The sequence below is a fragment of the Microcaecilia unicolor genome, chromosome 1 (genome assembly GCF_901765095.1).
Source record: "Microcaecilia unicolor chromosome 1, aMicUni1.1, whole genome shotgun sequence".
NCBI lineage: Eukaryota > Metazoa > Chordata > Amphibia > Gymnophiona > Siphonopidae > Microcaecilia > Microcaecilia unicolor.
Window position 1 is genome coordinate 318807685 of NC_044031.1, and position 17462 is coordinate 318825146.

General features: G+C 41.4%; 1 protein-coding gene across 1 annotated transcript in view; it reads left to right on the plus strand.

The window, feature by feature from the left end:
• FARS2 (phenylalanyl-tRNA synthetase 2, mitochondrial) overlaps positions 1-17462 on the plus strand; it is a 1053072-nt gene that overhangs the window by 212728 nt on the left and 822882 nt on the right. Inside the window, 1 exon segment of the mRNA XM_030208798.1 lies at positions 1921-2544. Within this exon segment, the coding sequence (XP_030064658.1) occupies positions 1939-2544 (606 nt within the window). The 5' untranslated portion in view covers positions 1921-1938.

Consider the following 17462-nt stretch of genomic DNA (forward strand, 5'->3'; position numbering starts at 1 on the left):
TGTTTCTCCCCCTTGAAAAGGCAATGCAGGGACCAGAACAAAAAATTGGATGAAGTTCCAAAATATGCTAGTGTGATCAAATACTGGCAGCAATCTTGGGAGCTAAATCAGAACAACTGAGAACACACATGGCTAGCCTCTTCATCTTTTTTGTTTTTAACTGTTACTTGAGTTTATTGTATTTACTTTCCAAATAATTTTTATTGTAAACCACTCTATTATTTTATGTGATTTGAAGGGTGCTCTATCAAGAAATAAACTAAACTAACATAAAGAAATCTGGTGGTCTTGGAGCAACAGATCTCAGTTGACGTAGCGGGCCCGTAAATAAGCCCTTTTAACCACAGAGGACAGTAGCCTGTAGCAAAAAGTATATCAGGCAAAATTCCAGATTGCAATTTCAATCCCTGAAAGGTTGAGCAAATATGATGTAATTGTAAAAACTACAATAGGTAAATCTGATCACAGTGAATAAGGATGGTGACTTGAATACAGTAGCAAATTGTTTATTTCCACAGATTTTCTGTATGCTATAATGATGAAACCATGGTTTGATTGGAAAATTAATATATCCAAAAACAGAAATTGATTAAAAATGGCTTCTCAAACAAAATTAATCCATGACTGGAATGCTTATAACTGATCATGTGAAAACATCCAGATGAAAAAAATGTCATCAGTGTAGTAGTACCACACTTTAATATGTGTGAACCACTGAGAAGAGTATACAAATTGCTGTTCAAACTGAGAAACATATAAATTGGCTAGACGAGAGATCCTTGGGGGTCTTGACCCCCCACTTTTGGCTGAGGACCCCTCTAAACTTGCAGCACTTGTTCATTGGTTGGTGGGGATGCTGAAGCTTATCCAGCCAAAGAAATTCAGTTGCCGAGCCACTCCCCTTCTCCTCTTGATGCTGCAGAAACCAAAGTTGGCACATGTTTCCATCTGCCAATGCCAGGACTCCTCTCGCATATTCAGTTCATGTAAGAACTGAGCATGCTCGGGGAATCCTGGAATAGGCAGTTGGTGGCATGCTACTGACTTCCTGTTAATTGCAGCAACAAGAGGAAGAGGGAAGCGGCTTGGCAGTGAATTTCTTTGGCTGGTGGGGATCGGCATCCCTGCTAGCAAAGGTATTTTTAATTCGGTGGGAGGGCTGGCTACACCCCCGCCAGGACTTAGAGCATCGGGGGGGGGGGGGGGGGGGGGGTCCACCGGACCTCCAGGCCCTGTGTTTGAGGAGTGGGTCGGTCGGGTTGAGGTGAGGGGCTTGAGGATCCACTGGACCTCCAGGTTCCTTGGCAGAATGGGGGGCCTGAAGGTCCAGGTTTGACGGGCCCGGGAGAAAATCCCAGACCTCTCAAACCTCTTCTGAACATAAGAATAGCCATACTGGGTCAGACCAATGGTCCATCTAGCCTAGTATCCTGTTTCCAACAGTGCCCAAGCCTGTCAGTACCATTTCACCCTGTATTACAGCTATAAATACCTCATGCACTGTCCCTTGATGAACTCAAGAATGACCATTTCCTGTGTCTATTAACTCTTGCCTAAAAAGCTTTAACATTAGGCATCGTCTAGAGGGTATGTGAATGATTGATATTTTTGTCAATAAATTAAGCTTTTTCGCTCTGGAGTCTTTAGCAGTTAGATCGTCTAGAGGGGCCACAATCAAATGGTATGCTTATTTTAACCAAGAATAATTAGTTCTGCTTTAATACTACACTGAGCCTGCAAATATGTGGGAAAATGCGGAATACAAATGCAATAAATAAATACTGTTCTGTTTAACAAGATGAAGATGTTCCAGATTCACAAGTTGCATATCATTGTTAGAATTACTGGTTTATATTGAATGATGTGCCAGCGTTTTGCTTGGCTTTTTGAATGATTAATGTTCTCCTCTTTATTCCTCAGGTCCTGTGAAAGACTGACATGATTGCACAGAGGGTTGGTTGTTTCTCTAAAGCTTCAGTGCTTTTGGGAATTGACTCAGGATCCTTGACCAATTACTTGGGCCATATTTGCTCCAGAGCTGTATCATCTGGTTTTCCTGCAAGTACAACTGCCTCAAACTCAGTCCAGCTGCTTGGTACACATTACCCTGGAGATGACTATACCAACGTCAGCGGCAAAATTCTCTCCAAAGTGGGAAAAAACTTGCACAACCAAAAGTATCACCCTCTCTGGCTCATCAAAGAAAGAATTAAGAATCATTTTTATAAGCATTATGCAAGGTGCTTCAAGACCCCTCTCTTTTCCGTGTATGATAATCTGTGCCCTGTGGTCACAACACAACAGAACTTTGATAGACTGCTGATCCCAGTAGACCACCCCAGCAGAAAGAAGGGAGACAGTTACTACTTGAACCATACTCACATGCTAAGGGCTCACACCTCAGCCCACCAGTGGGACTTAATACATTCAGGCCTAAATGCCTTTTTGGCTGTAGGCGATGTCTACCGTCGAGACCAGATTAACAGCAGCCACTATCCTGTTTTCCATCAGATGGAAGGAGTTCGGCTCTTCTCAGAATATGAGGTGGGAAGGGTTTTTTTTTTTTGAGGGGGGTAGAAGATTATTGCCTAGTTTCTGCAATAGCTTACTAACCTACCTAAATAGAGAGGATAATTTTAAAATGCATTTCTGTGAGTAAAAGAGTCCTTGTATATAATAGCTGTTCCATTATGGGGGTATGCACATAAGCTGTATATATATATGTGTGCACTTTGACTTGCATTAAGGAGAGATGTTCCAAGAGGTGGGATCTGGTTTGTTACCAATTAAGTGTATACTTTAAGGTTTTAAAAATTATGTGCACTAAATAGTGGGTACTAGTAGTTTTGAAGGGATAATTTCCAAAGTAAACTGAAATGCATGTTTATTTGGTAAATGTAACTCCACCCCCCCCTACTGTAAATAGATGTCCAGTGATGTACTGTGAACATTCTATACTACTTTTTTTTTTTTTACCTGAGGCTTTTGGATACACTCAAGAAATGTCCACACTTTATCCTTTTTATGTGTTTCCTGTGTTGACATCACCATTTCTCTTCTGTCTTTCCTTCTTTTGGCGTCAGCTTATCAGATTGATTTGTTCCCATCTGTGGAAAAGGTGACTAAAGTCACCCGAAGCAAAAAAAAATGATATTTTAAGCAGACAATTTGTAATACAACAGTCCAAACCCCATCATTTTATGTGAAAAAATAAAAAAGTTATACAAGTTCAAACATACACCATTTGCAGACTGCTTATGGACCCATGACAATGAAAAATCAGCCATTCTCAACATTTTGGATCCACTACTTTAGTCACCTTTTCCCAGAGACAATCACATTTATCTTAGAGCAAAGTCAAATGTACGGGTAGAACAAGGCCTATACCTGTACGTTCAACATTACTGAATACATAGCTGCCCTACAATACATTTTAATCCAGTGATGTACGGAGTGGGGTGGGGGCATGAGGAGTACCAAGTGCAATGAAAACAAAAATGAGCCGTTCATACACTGAAGGCCCTGCCATGTTTTATCCCTTCAGGAACATGAACTCTGTATCGGAGGCAGGGGTGCGACAGGGTCTTGAGTCTAAGAAGACTCAGTGGGTTTGTGCTTGCTTATGCTTTCAGCATTGTTGCTGCTGGATGCTGCACTCGACAGACATGGGCAAATATGCAGCACTGACAAAGAAATAAATAGTAGTGGACTTGGGGAGAGTTATTGCTACAGTAGGTGATCCTAGGGATGGGGAATATTTCCCTCCATCTCCCCTCCCCGCTAAGAAAAGTGGCTTTTAGGTTTGAAATTAGGTGGGGACTTTGATGAGGGAACAGGCATTCAGGAATTATGTGAGGACTCAGGGGACTGAGCAAGAGTGTGGAGACTTCATGACCAAATGGAGACTTGGCAATGATGGCTGAGGGATTGAGTAGAGATTCAAGGATTGTCTGGTAGTGATGGCAAGGCACCTGGGTAGGGGTATATGTAAGGGTGTGTTAGAGGGCCTGGGATGTTTTTTGCCAGCTTGAGATCGTCAGACACTATGACCTCAAGGTCCTTCTTCCAGTCCGTGCACATCAGCCTCTCACCACCTGTTTCATATCGCTCTTTTGGATTTCTACTCCTCAAGTTATAAAAATTACCCCCCCCCCCCAATATGGATAACTACTCAAATGTTATTATGTCCCTAGTAGAGATGATTATTTTATTAAGGTTCTCATTGCTTAAAAAAGATCTCTTGTATTCATGGTAATTCCTCAGTATGTATTTATGGTCAGGTGCTTTTGTTTTGGTCATAACTTTGCAGCACAGAGGATCTGTAGATTATGACAGCAGATAAAAACTGTATGTCTCATTTAGTCTTTCTGATTTTCTTCTTTGACAACTAGAGTTAGGATGTATGAATGGTTTAAAAAGCTTTCTAAAGACCTTGTTCAGCATTTGAAGTACAGGCAAGCATTCTTTGATTTATGCTGTTTTCATTTTGGACTAAAGTGTGCTGTGATGGCATGCAGTAACTTAGAGCAGGTCCTGGTTTATTCAACATGATCTAGTTATTAATATCACACATTGATGGTATTAGCATGTTTTTAATAAAGTAGCGCGTGTTTGTAAATGAGGCCAAACTTTTATAGAGTATTTTTTGCGCGCAAAAGCCATTTCTAAATTTATTCCAGGGTTGATGTGAGTAAAAGTATACTTGGTGGCAAGAAAGGGGCATACTTGTATACAATCCATGTGTCAGTGTTTAAGGGCAGAGTTTGGATGGAATGCCATCGGAGTTATAATTTCTGTGCTGTTTATACAATAGAAATCAAACAAAATAAAACATGGAAAAGAAAATAAGATGATACCTTTTTTATTGGACATAACTTAACACATTTCTTGATTAGCTTTCGAAGGTTGCCCTTCTTCGTCAGATCGGAAATAAGCAAACCTTAAGATAACCTTAAGAGTGGACTAACACGGCTACCACAATCCTCTACTGTGCTGTTTATAGAATGTGCATGTACTGTGTACAATTATAAATGATCTGGAAGTGGGAACAATGAATTAGATGATCAAATTTGCATATGATACAAAACTATTCAGAGTTGTTAAAATGCATGTGGACTGAGATTGCAGTAGGACTTTGGGAGGCTGGAAGAGTGGTCATCCAAGTGGCGGATGAAATGATGCACATTGTGAAGCATAACCAAAATTATAGCTATAAGATGCTAAGTAAACAGAACGTTAAGAATTATTAAGAAAGGAATAGAGAATAAAACAAGAATGTCATAATGCCTTTGTATTGTTCCATGTTGAAGACCGCACCTTGAGTACTGTGTATAATTTTGTTTACCTCGTCTCAAAAAAGATATAGTGGAACTGGAAAAGGTATAGGGGCCCTTGCACTAAGCCTCGTAGGCGCCTATGTGCGTCCTACGTGGGTCATATTTTGAACTGCTGCTTTGCCTGGGTAGTAATTTCATTTTTTACATGTGTCCAGTAAGCGCGCCGCAAATTTTCCAGCGTATGGTGCTAACGAGGTGGTAATTGGCATTGTATGTGTGTAGACTATTACCTCCTGATTAACATGTGAGACCTTACCACTAGGTTAATGGGTGGCGGTAGGGTCTCAGGCTCAACATGGACACGCATCAATTTAAATTTTGCTGCACGTCCATTTTCGACCATAAAGAAAGGCCTTTTTATCAGTTGCACTGAAAAATGGACCTGCGCACATCCAATACACGCATTTACACCAGCACAGGCCATTTTTCGGCGCACCTTAGTAAAAGGACCCCCTAGAGAAGGGCAACCAAATGACTGAAGGGATGGAACGACTCTCATATTACCGTGTTCCGCGCTGAAATCCAAGCATATTCTATAACAGCAAACGTAACTTAATTGGGTTAACAAGCAATAATGAGCACTAACTGGCAATAATTAGAATTTATGCGCATAACTCGCAAAACTTATTCTGTAATGCATAGCGCCTAAATTCTAATGTGAGGAGCCAAAAAGGGTTGTGGTTATGGTCAAGGAAATGGGTGTTTCGTGGGTGTTCCAGAAGTTATGTGCTCTGTTATAGAATATGCCCCTCTGTTCCTAAATCTACGCACCGATGATTATGTGACATTTCCCTTGGTGTAAGCGGATGTGCGTAGTTCTAAGCGCTGGGAAATCAACTAAGCATATTCTATATATTGCACCTAAATCTAGTCACCGCTTATAGAATACGCTTAGGCGGAAATTTATTCCACACAGATTTTTCAGGTGCTATATATAGAATCTAGCCCTTATGTACTAACTGCTAGCTGTTGATTGTTATTGTCCCTTCTTAACCCCTGTTAACTTGACAACTGTTTGCAGACTTGTCCAACCTTTTTTTATCGGGAGCCACATTTTATATTTCGTAACATTCGGAGGGCTACACGCATGCACACTCACACTTTTTCTCTCTTATGCACCACACCCAGCCTTCACCCAGTCTCTTTCTTTCATATGTACCCTCCAACAGCCTTCAATCTTTCTTTCATATGTACACCCAGCCTTCATAGGCTTTCTGACTTTCGTGTACCCCCCTTTCTTCAGCCAGTTTCTTACTTGGCTGGCTTCAGCTGTATTGGTCCCCACATAATTCTTGCTTCTCCGCTGAGACCCTGGCTCTCTTCAAGCTTGAGCCATGTGGTATAGGAAGTTCGGGTTGGTCATATGGTTTCAAATCTTGCCAGGCTTGAAACTGCGAGAGCTCCCAAGCTTCCTGCGATGCATAGTTCAGGAAGTTTGGGTTTGGTTCAATAGTTTGAAGTCTTGCAAGACTTGAAACCATGAGAGCTCCCAAACTTCCTGCATTGTGTGACTCAAGCTTGAAGAAAGCTGGAGTCACAGCAGGGAAGTCGGAATTGTGTGGGAGTCGATGCAGCTGAAGGCAGCCGGAGTGGGCCGGATAGCAGCACTTGGTGGGCTGAGTTCTGCCTGCAGCCCTTAGGTTGGGCAAGCCTGGTTTAATATAAGAATGGGTATTATATGTTCTGGATGGTGATCATCAGTTGCTTTGAGATTCAGGCATGGTGAAGTGAGGTTGATAATATATTATGACGGAATAGGATTTGGTTGAAAAACTATGTAGGAAGAGATTTATGGCACATTTGTGAGACAGGGCCTCACAGCTGCTGTTTTTAAACATTGTTTGCAAATTAATTTTATTTATTGAAGCCTGCAAATATATTTGTAAACTGCTGCTTTGGGTGAATTCAGCACTAAAAGTCTGATTCAAGCAGAAATATAAGGCTATCCCGTGTACCATATGTTATGAGACCTGATCAGCCAATCCCATTTGCTAATTCAGTGTTTAAGTGCTTAAAGCACTTTTGGTACCCAATATTCCTCTCTTGATTATACCTTTAGATTTTTTTTTTTTTTTTGTAAATGTGGAAGACATTTGGCAGGAACAAAGTCTTTACAGCAATTTTCATTCCATGTATTTTGTTTTATGTATGAGAGTTTTTTTAAAAACATAGCTAGAAAGTAGTATTTTCAATAAGTAGCAGATGGAGAGCCCTGATAACTGTAAATATTTTAAGCTATATTTATTGTTTTTGTCATGTCAGATTTTGAGCCTAATAATACTGCAAGTTCTAGATGTAATGATAATAATGTCCTGACTTTAAGAACATGGGTTAAACAGAATACATTTACTTCAAAACAGGTTTGCTTTTTAACAGGGCTTTCAGCTTTGAACATCTGGTACAAGTCTAAGCAACAGTGTTCATTTCACATCAGTACCAGATTCAGAATCTTCAGGTCATCAATCCAAAATACAGACAACATTTAAAACCAGTGAGTATTCATGGAATCTCTATGGGGTTCATCACATGAGCTCAACAGCCTTAATAACTGAGCACAGTGCTTTACTAGCATTATATTACTTTACATTACATTAGGACATTTATATCGCACACTCACTTTAACAGATCAGTGTGGCGTACAAAAATTAAGAGACTGAGAATTACCCAGGAATTATATTACTGAAACAATAACAGCTAATTGTTAAAAGTTGTCTGTAACAACAAAATTCTAAAATAGTTATCTTAAAACAACAAACACCTGGTGAAATTGAGAGGAGGAACCTGTTGACTTGCCCTGTCCATGCTAAATCAACTCTCTCTAGCTTGACATGTCCTGAACATTGCATTTGGGCTCCACAGCACAAACATGAACCCAGTACTCTTTCTCTATTCCTGTCCTTCCTTCTTCCCATCATCCATCAAACTCAGTCTCGTGCAACCCTCATCACTCTACCCTCACACTATTTCTTTTTTTGGCCTACTATAGTCTTTGTTTCTTATCTTCTCACCCTTTATCTACCAGTTTCTCTTGTCGTCCCCCTTCTCCTCCACCGCTAACTCCAGACTTTGTTCCTTTTATCTTGCTGCACCTTATGCCTGGAACTGTCTTCCTGAGCCCATACGTCTAGCTCCATCTCTACCTGTTTTTAAATCTATGGTGAAGGCTCACCTTTTCACTGCTGCCTTTGGCTCCTAGCCGCTACTCATTTGCCCTCCTTCCCCCTGTTCCTCTTTACCCTGTAATTCCCTTGCCCGTAATGTCTTGTCTGTCTGTTTAACCTAGATTGTAAGCTCTTTGAGCAGGGACTGTCTCTCTATGTCAAATGTTCAGCGCTGAGTGCGTCTGGTAGCACTATATAAATGCTATTAGTAGTAGTAGTAGTTTCTGTCTTGGTTCCTTAACACCCCACTTTCTACAACCTTGTCCTTCAGCAGGGCTGATATCTGTTAAGCAAACTAGGTGACCACCTTCAACGGCATCTTCTAGAGGGGAGCAAAGAACAGCTCCAGTTAAAGTAAAACGATGGTCCTGATACTACACTAACACAACAATCCATCAGCACATACTTTTACCTACAGTAATGGGGGACATTTTTCAAAAAGCCCATTTATTTGGGTAAATGGCTTTTAGAAATTTCCCTCATTAGACATACACTGCATATATAAAACACACTTTCATATCTAAGGTGTTCTTTTACAAAGCTGTGGTAAGCACTAATGCATGTTTATCTTCTTGGGCAGACTGGATGGACTGTGCCGGTCTTTTTCTGCCGTCATCTACTATGTTTATCTCAGCGTTAAAGGGCTTACCGTGGGGCATGTTTAATTTGGGGATGTGTGTGTGTAAACCGCATGCTAAAAATGAATTTTTATTTTCCACAAAGGGGACGTATCTGGGAGCGGAGAGGGAACGTGACTGCGCTAATCAATTTGCATTGATAATTATGAAGGGAAGCCAGGTTAAGACTGAACGAGAGTTAAATAGATCATTTATCTTATTAGGCAAAGTGGAATAAATCGAGCCTCTGTTCCATTAAACACGCAAGAAAGAAAAACAGGATAGGATGACAGTACCACAAACTCTCTCATAGCCCCTTTCTTAATAGGAAACGTATAACTTTACATCTAAGATGAATTCCCAGAGAACAGAGGGCCTTCAGAAGAAGACGTTGCTCTTGTCCCTTTCACACTATTTTAAGCATTTTATTTTTGTTTAGGGGGGAGGAGGGTATCACATTCTTTATTGAACATTTCTCAGAACAAAATGAAAAAAAAGAAATGATAATCAAATTACATGGAAAAGCTATGAAGATAAGAGTGAGGAATAAATGAATGTGGATACTCTTGTAAATAAAGCCTTTGCATGCATTTTTGTCACTATGTCTAATCAGCACAGTTTTTCAATCTATCATTTTTATATATTACTGGGGATGATTTTGTAAGGGACTTGAACATGTAGAACAGCATTTTACATGCACATATAGAGAATTGGGGACAAACAGAGTCAAGGGACCTGCAATGCAAGTGCAGCAGAATAAACAGCAGACACCCATATCCAAATCATAGAAACAAGGACTTTAATAACACCACAAAAATACTGTGCCTGACATGGCCACGTTTTGTTTAGTCGGCTGCATCAGAGGCAAAACTTGTGAGCCCATCAGGGACAGTGTAAGTAACTATATAGTTACTAGTAAAAGTGGCCCGTTTCGGAGAGCAATGAAACGGGCGCTAGCGAGGTTTTGTTGTTTGAGCGATGTTCGGGGGGGGGGGGGGGGGGGGAGTGACATACCGACACCGTGTGGTCCCGTATTCTTGCATTATTGCAGCTCCTCGATCGGTGCTTCGTGCGTGTAAGGTATCGGTGTGTGTCGTTTGTTAGCATAGCATTGTGGGTGCTGTTTGATTGGTCCTCCGTGGCTCCGCCCTCGACATCATGACGTACGCGAGGGCGGGGCAGACAGTCATGGTTCCAGTGCGATCTACAACATGACGGAAGTTGGAGATGAGAAATGTTGCTTCAGTAGAACGTTGGGGTTGCGAATTATGTCCGGAAGGGGCGTGTCTATCAGTGAGGGTGAGTGGTGGTGACAGCCTAGGAGGGTGAGTGGTCCTGACAGCCTACCCTAGGAACAGTAGATTTAGTGCCTCACTGAACGTTGGAGGTGAGAATTATTTATATAGATATGTAAACCGCCTTGATTCGTGCTTCGAAAGAGGCAGTATATCAAATTGATAAACTTAAATAAAATAATCAAATTAAAGTCATACATAGTTAAAACAATACAGACATACAGAAATGATATTAAAAAATAAATATAGTATAAATAATATAAAATACATGCAAGACACCAACATAAAATCAATAAAATATCAAAATAACCAACAAACAAAACTGCTGAAATGTGCATATTGTTTGCATAAATTAATAGCGACATAATAAAAGTGAATATAAATTCCATACGACATTGGGTTTGTGTGTCATTGTGCTCAATCATGAGATAAGCATCACATGAAACTCTAAAAGTCAGTGAGTGTGCACAACATGTGCAGGCATGATTTAAGAATGAGAACAATACACATCTATAGGGGGAATCAACAACACACTTCTCTCTAGAGCCATGGTTCTCAATCAGTGTGTCCCCAAGAAGTGTGAGGTTTGTCACAAAATATTTGGTATAGACAGGATGCCTGGTCCTGCAAGCTGGGGAGACTAGAAATCCTGATAGTTAGGTTCTTGCACTCCCCATAATTGGTCCCTGTTTCTGCTTCCCTACTACACCCAGTGATAACTGTTGCCACCAGCTCTAACGGACAATGTTGCAGGTTTGCTGTCCATAGGCCCTGTTTACTGTACAGTTTCTAAGAAACATATTTGCAGAGTTTTGTGTTGCTTCACGCTATCTGGCAATGGAGGGATTTTGTGTTTCTGTTTCTGAGGTGTCGCCAAAATTTCAATATTTATTTTTTTTGTATGACAAGTGAGAAGTCTAAGGCTGATGTGTTATGTATAGTTTTTTGATATGGGTCTGAATGGTAGACTAATTCATTCTAAACTTACTGTCAACAATTCAATATTTAGTAGTGTTTTTATTCAGCTGTGAATTTTAGTGTTCAGTGTGTCACGTACATGAATATTGTCTGTCAGGTGTATCACAACACAAGAAGTATTGAGAACCACTACTCTAGAACTATCAATCGGTCAAATCTAAAATAATTATCACATCAAGACAGTGAGCATTTAGCAAACATCAAGTGGATTTTCACTAAAAATGTAAAGTATTAGCAAAATGTATGTACTTACAGCCTTATAACAAGTCCTCCAGAATAACTCTATCAAACAATCAAATTTAGGGGTCTTTTTACTAAGGTGCGTGAACAGATTTAGCACATACTAATTAACGTACACTAAATCCATTAGCACACCTTAGTAAAAGGATTCCTTAATTTCAAAAGGGTTTGTGTGTGGACAGGGGTCAGAGGTCAAAAATATAAAAATGGAACTAAGAACAATCAAATTATAAAATTAAAACGAATTAGACTCTAGCTATAAACCTCTAAAACAGACTTATCATTAACGAGGGATGTTAAAAATAAGATCGTTCTAATTTAATACAATGATTATAATCCCCCAGAGATTGTTTTTTTTTTTTTAAACTTGAAACGCAAAATCAGACACTACATTTGATAGAGGGGCATTAGCCCACCTCAAAACATTAGAAACCTTTAAAAAACGGTGCAAAAAATCTTTTAAAAAAGTTTTAAGATGCTAAATATTACCATTCGTTCCAGTAGCCATCTTGTGCATTCCAGTGGCATGTTGATCTCATCAAAATCGGGGCCGCTGGAAGCAACTAAAATTAAACTAAAATTATAATGCCCTTTTGAAAATGCTAATTTCCAAATCAAAACGCTGCAGTTTAAGACACATTATTAGTTATACTTCCTGCATATATATTACAATTAATTAAAATCCAGGAACCTGAAGCTCTAAAATGTATATATGAATGATTTTTTGTTATTATTTGTATTACATTTTATTGGGCAAGTCGCTTAACCTTCCATTGCCTCAGGTACAAACTTAGATTGTGAGCCCTCCTGGGACAGAGAAATATCCAGTGTAACTCACCTTGAGCTACCACTGAAAAGGTATGAGCAAAATCTAAATAAATACATTTTTATTTTTAATATCATTTCTGTATATTTGTATTATTTTAATTATGTATGATTTTAATTTGATTATTTTATTTAACTGTTTTGCTTTTGATGCAGCCGATTGTGTGAAACGTGGCCACGTCAGGCAAGTACTTTTGTGGTGTCTTTAAAGTTCTTGTTTCTATGATTTGGATTTGGGTGTCTGCTGTTTGTTCTGCCACATAGAAAATTGGCCCAGGAGTATTCATGTGAAAGAAAGTAGGTGCACAGAAATAAGTGCCTGCTTTTATGCGATCTTTGCAGAGATATTTCTGGGGGCAGAAAATAGTTAGAACAGGAGTGGGGTTTGCACTTATGCCCCTGTTCTTGCTGGCACATACGTTCACACAATTACAGCTACCTCAGAGCTGTTGTACTTATATACAGTAATATGTTGCATTAAAAAAAATGCTTCCACCTAAGTTATAACATAAGGTTGCCAACTTAACTTTTTAAAAAAGAAAACCCCTTACTGGTCCTTCCTCTTGACTCTCCCTTGCCCCCCCCCCCCCCCCCCCCAAACCAACCCTCCAGTAGGCAGACAAACAAACCTTGCACATGCTTTCATCTGGGGACAGGTTGTGGTATTTGGTCTGTAGTCGAAGCCCTGATTTCTGCTGGTAAAGCCATGTCAAAAGGGCTTTCATTATTGTCCTCTAAATGTTTACATAATAAAAATAGCAGTGTGGATCATCTGTAACAGATGCATTCTGTAGACAGCAGGATTGATAAGATACACAATAGAGAATGACGCGGGGACAAAGTTTGTCCCATCCCTGCAAACTCTGTCCCCATCCCTGCCCCGTCCCCGCAAACTCTGTCCCTAACCAAGGAAGCCTTGCTGTTTAACCACACTTAAGATTTACCTTTGGTTTTAAAAAGCAAAATCATGTGCATGTAAGGACTGCATACATGAATTAAAACAAATGCCCTTAAAATGTAATAATACTGGACTGGTCTGGCAAGCAATAATGAAACAGTGATGGAATATTCATTCACAAAACAAGCAATAATGAGCAATAATTTTCCTAATCATTCTACTACTCCAAGCACATTTAATTCTTTTCTCACTATACAAAACAGGGAACCACAGAAAAACTGAAATAGAGATATCCCTCAAGAAAGCCAGGTTAACACCGGTAAAAGAGAAACAGAAATGTATTTTCTCCTGCACTCTGCAAAATACAAAAATAGAAAAGATGTACATTTCACAAAGCAGGCACATCTCACTTCTTAAAAAGTATTACATACAAATATTTCTTTTCTACTTTTGTTGTCCAAGCACTTTATTTTTCTAATTGGGCTGGTCCCAGTCTCTTTTCCACTTTCCAAATGTCCGTCTTCTCTAAATTCTTTTCCACGTTGGCGTTTCCATTTCGTCTCTCTCCTCTTGGCTTTGTCCTTTCCTTCTCTACCTCTGTCTGGCAGTGACCTTTCATTTCATGTCCCCCCCCCCCTTATTTGTGTTTATCCCCCCTTTCTCTCACCTTAGTCTCTGTTTCACTTCTCATCTACATACTAGCTTTTACCATTGCTCCCTCTGTCTCTCACTTAATATCCAGTCTCCTAAACCCCCTATCTTTTTTCACCCACTTCCTTAGCCCTCATCTACCCTCCACTGGATCTCATCACCCTATCAGTCCCCAGCGCCATCCATTTCTCTCTTTCATTCCCTTTCTTCCAAGGCCCTATACCCCATGCCCTTCCTTCCTCTTCCCCCTTGCAAGGTTGTGTCACTCTCTCTCCCTCCCTCCCTCCTTCCTTCCCTCCAAGGTCCGGTGTCACTTTCCCTTCCTCTCCCCCTCCACAAAGTCTGGTGTGGCTTTCACTCCCCCCCGTCCTCACAAGGTCTTGTGTCGCTTTCCCTCCCTCCCCCTCCCAAGTTTGGTGTCACTCTCCCAATCTTCCTGCCTCCCCCCCCCACAGAGTCGATGTCGCTCTCCATCCGTTCCCACAGGGTCCGGTGTTGCTTGCTCTCCCACCCCCACCGCTGCCGCCATCGGGTCCTGTATCGCATTCTCCCTCCCCCCCCCCGCAAGCTTTGGTGTCACTCCTGCACCTCTCCGCTATGCTTCCGCTCCAGCCTTTCCATCTTCCGGACTGCCGGCAGCGTTAGCAATGTAAGCACGCTGCTTTTGTGCGCCGGGAAGCCTTCTCTCTGCAGCGAGCGGAAACAGGAAGTGGCAATAGAGAGAAGGCTTCCGGGCTGCGCGAAGGCAGCGTGCTTACATTGCTAACGCTGCCGGCAGCCCGGAAGATGGGTAAGGCTGCAGCAGGAGCACAGTGGAGAGGTGCAGGAGTGACACCGGAGCTTGCAGAGGGGGAGGGAGAGTGTGATACAGGTCCAGATGGCAGCGGCGGCAGGGGGGGGGGGCAAGGAGAGTAAGCGAACAACACCGGACTTGGAAGGAAGGGAGGGAGGACCAGAAAAAGGTAGGTGTCTGTTGTACCGCGGGTGCAGGGGTTATTACTGCTCCTGCGGGGCGGGGAATTACCTTCTTTTTGCACCTGTTGTAAAACTTTCAAAATTTTCCCCATTCCTGCGGTTTTACTGCAGATTACTGCAGTTTACCACGATTACCCGCTCCCGTGTCATTCTCAAATATACAAGTAATAGAATGTGAATTCAACTGCTCTTCCAGAGCTCAGAACTTTCTTGTAAAGTTCTGGGAATATGCAGCTCTTCCTGTGTGTAGCAGTCTCCTCAGCTCCTCATTTAGTTCTTAGACTCAACATAGTTAGACAACTGTCAGGGAGATGGGAAGGGCTGTGTACCTTTTTAATCTTTCTGTCTATGGGAAACATCTTACAGGTGAGCAACATTGCTTTTTTTCTGATGACAAGCAAGACTGAGCCAGGCACACAAGTGGGTGACTCCCAAGCTTGGGACTGCTCTCAGTGTATCACTTTAGTTATTAGAGCAGCTCACACAGTCAAGTTGTGAGAGTTGTTAGGTGAGGAGGACAGGTTGGCTAGCACTGCTTGACTGAATACACAGTTCTGTGCTGAAGCCTGCTTCAAACAGTAGTGTACAGAGAAGGAGACAAAAAGGATGATGACAAAAAACTCTAATGGACTCAGAGTTCACATCAAAGTTTACTGCTAAAACCTGGACTCAACACGAGTCATGTTTTGGCCGCTCAGGCCTGCCTCAGGAGTTCTGTAATTTATATATATGTGGCAATTTCTGGAAGCAAAACTGTTCCTCAGAATTGTATATCAGAATGGAATACCAATTAAAAAATAAACTTGACTGAAAGGTTTCTGAACAGCTATCAAGACATCTTAGTTGGGCTGAGGAAAGCCAAGAGTAGAAGCCAGAGATTGCTCAGGTCCCAGATTGTGAAGGTTAGAGACTTGAGAGCTGAAGGTTAGCTGACTTGAGAGTCGTCAGCCTTTCTGTTGAGTGATCAGTACTGAGAACTGAAACAACTTGTGAGGCGGTAGAACTGCAAGGTTGTAAAGAAGAGGGAACTGTTGAGACCAGTAGGGTGCTATGAGAATCATTGTGTAATGGCTTTGTTGGAACTTATGTAGTACATAAGTATTGCCATACTGGGAAAGACCAAAGGTTCATCAAGCAAATAGAATGTTAGGTATTATTAGGACAGGAATGGAAAACAAAATGAGGATGTTATAGTGCCTTTGTATCGCTCCATGTTGTGACCACACCTCGAATATTGTGTTCAATTCTGGTCACTTCATCTCAAAAAACATATAGTGGAATTAAAAAAGGTACAGAGAAGGGCGACGAAAATGATAAAAGGGATGGGACAACTTCCCTATGAGGAAAGGCTAAAGCGTCTAGGGCTCTTCAGCTTGGAGAAAAGACTGCTGAGGGGAGATATGATAGAGGTTTATAAAATAATGAGTGGAGTGGAATGGGTAGACGTGAATCGCTTGTTTACTTTTTCCAAAAATCAAGGGCTAGTAAATTTAAAACAAATTGGAGAAACTACAGTGGTGGAAATAAGTATTTGATCCCTTGCTGATTTTGTAAGTTTGCCCACTGACAAAGACATGAGCAGCCCATAATTGAAGGGTAGGTTATTGGTAACAGTGAGAGATAGCACATCACAAATTAAATCCGGAAAATCACATTGTGGAAAGTATATGAATTTATTTGCATTCTGCAGAGGGAAATAAGTATTTGATCCCCCACCAACCAATAAGAGATCTGGCCCCTACAGACCAGGTAGATGCTCCAAATCAACTCATTACCTGCATGACAGACAGCTGTCGGCAATGGTCACCTGTATGAAAGACACCTGTCCACAGACTCAGTGAATCAGTCAGACTCTAACCTCTACAAAATGGCCAAGAGCAAGGAGCTGTCTAAGGATGTCAGGGACAAGATCATACACCTGCACAAGGCTGGAATGGGCTACAAAACCATCAGTAAGACGCTGGGCGAGAAGGAGACAACTGTTGGTGCCATAGTAAGAAAATGGAAGAAGTACAAAATGACTGTCAATCGACAAAGATCTGGGGCTCCACGCAAAATCTCACCTCGTGGGGTATCCTTGATCATGAGGAAGGTTAGAAATCAGCCTACAACTACAAGGGGGGAACTTGTCAATGATCTCAAGGCAGCTGGGACCACTGTCACCACGAAAACCATTGGTAACACATTACGACATAACGGATTGCAATCCTGCAGTGCCCGCAAGGTCCTCCTGCTCCGGAAGGCACATGTGACGGCCCGTCTGAAGTTTGCCAGTGAACACCTGGATGATGCCGAGAGTGATTGGGAGAAGGTGCTGTGGTCAGATGAGACAAAAATTGAGCTCTTTGGCATGAACTCAACTCGCCGTGTTTGGAGGAAGAGAAATGCTGCCTATGACCCAAAGAACACCGTCCCCACTGTCAAGCATGGAGGTGGAAATGTTATGTTTTGGGGGTGTTTCTCTGCTAAGGGCACAGGACTACTTC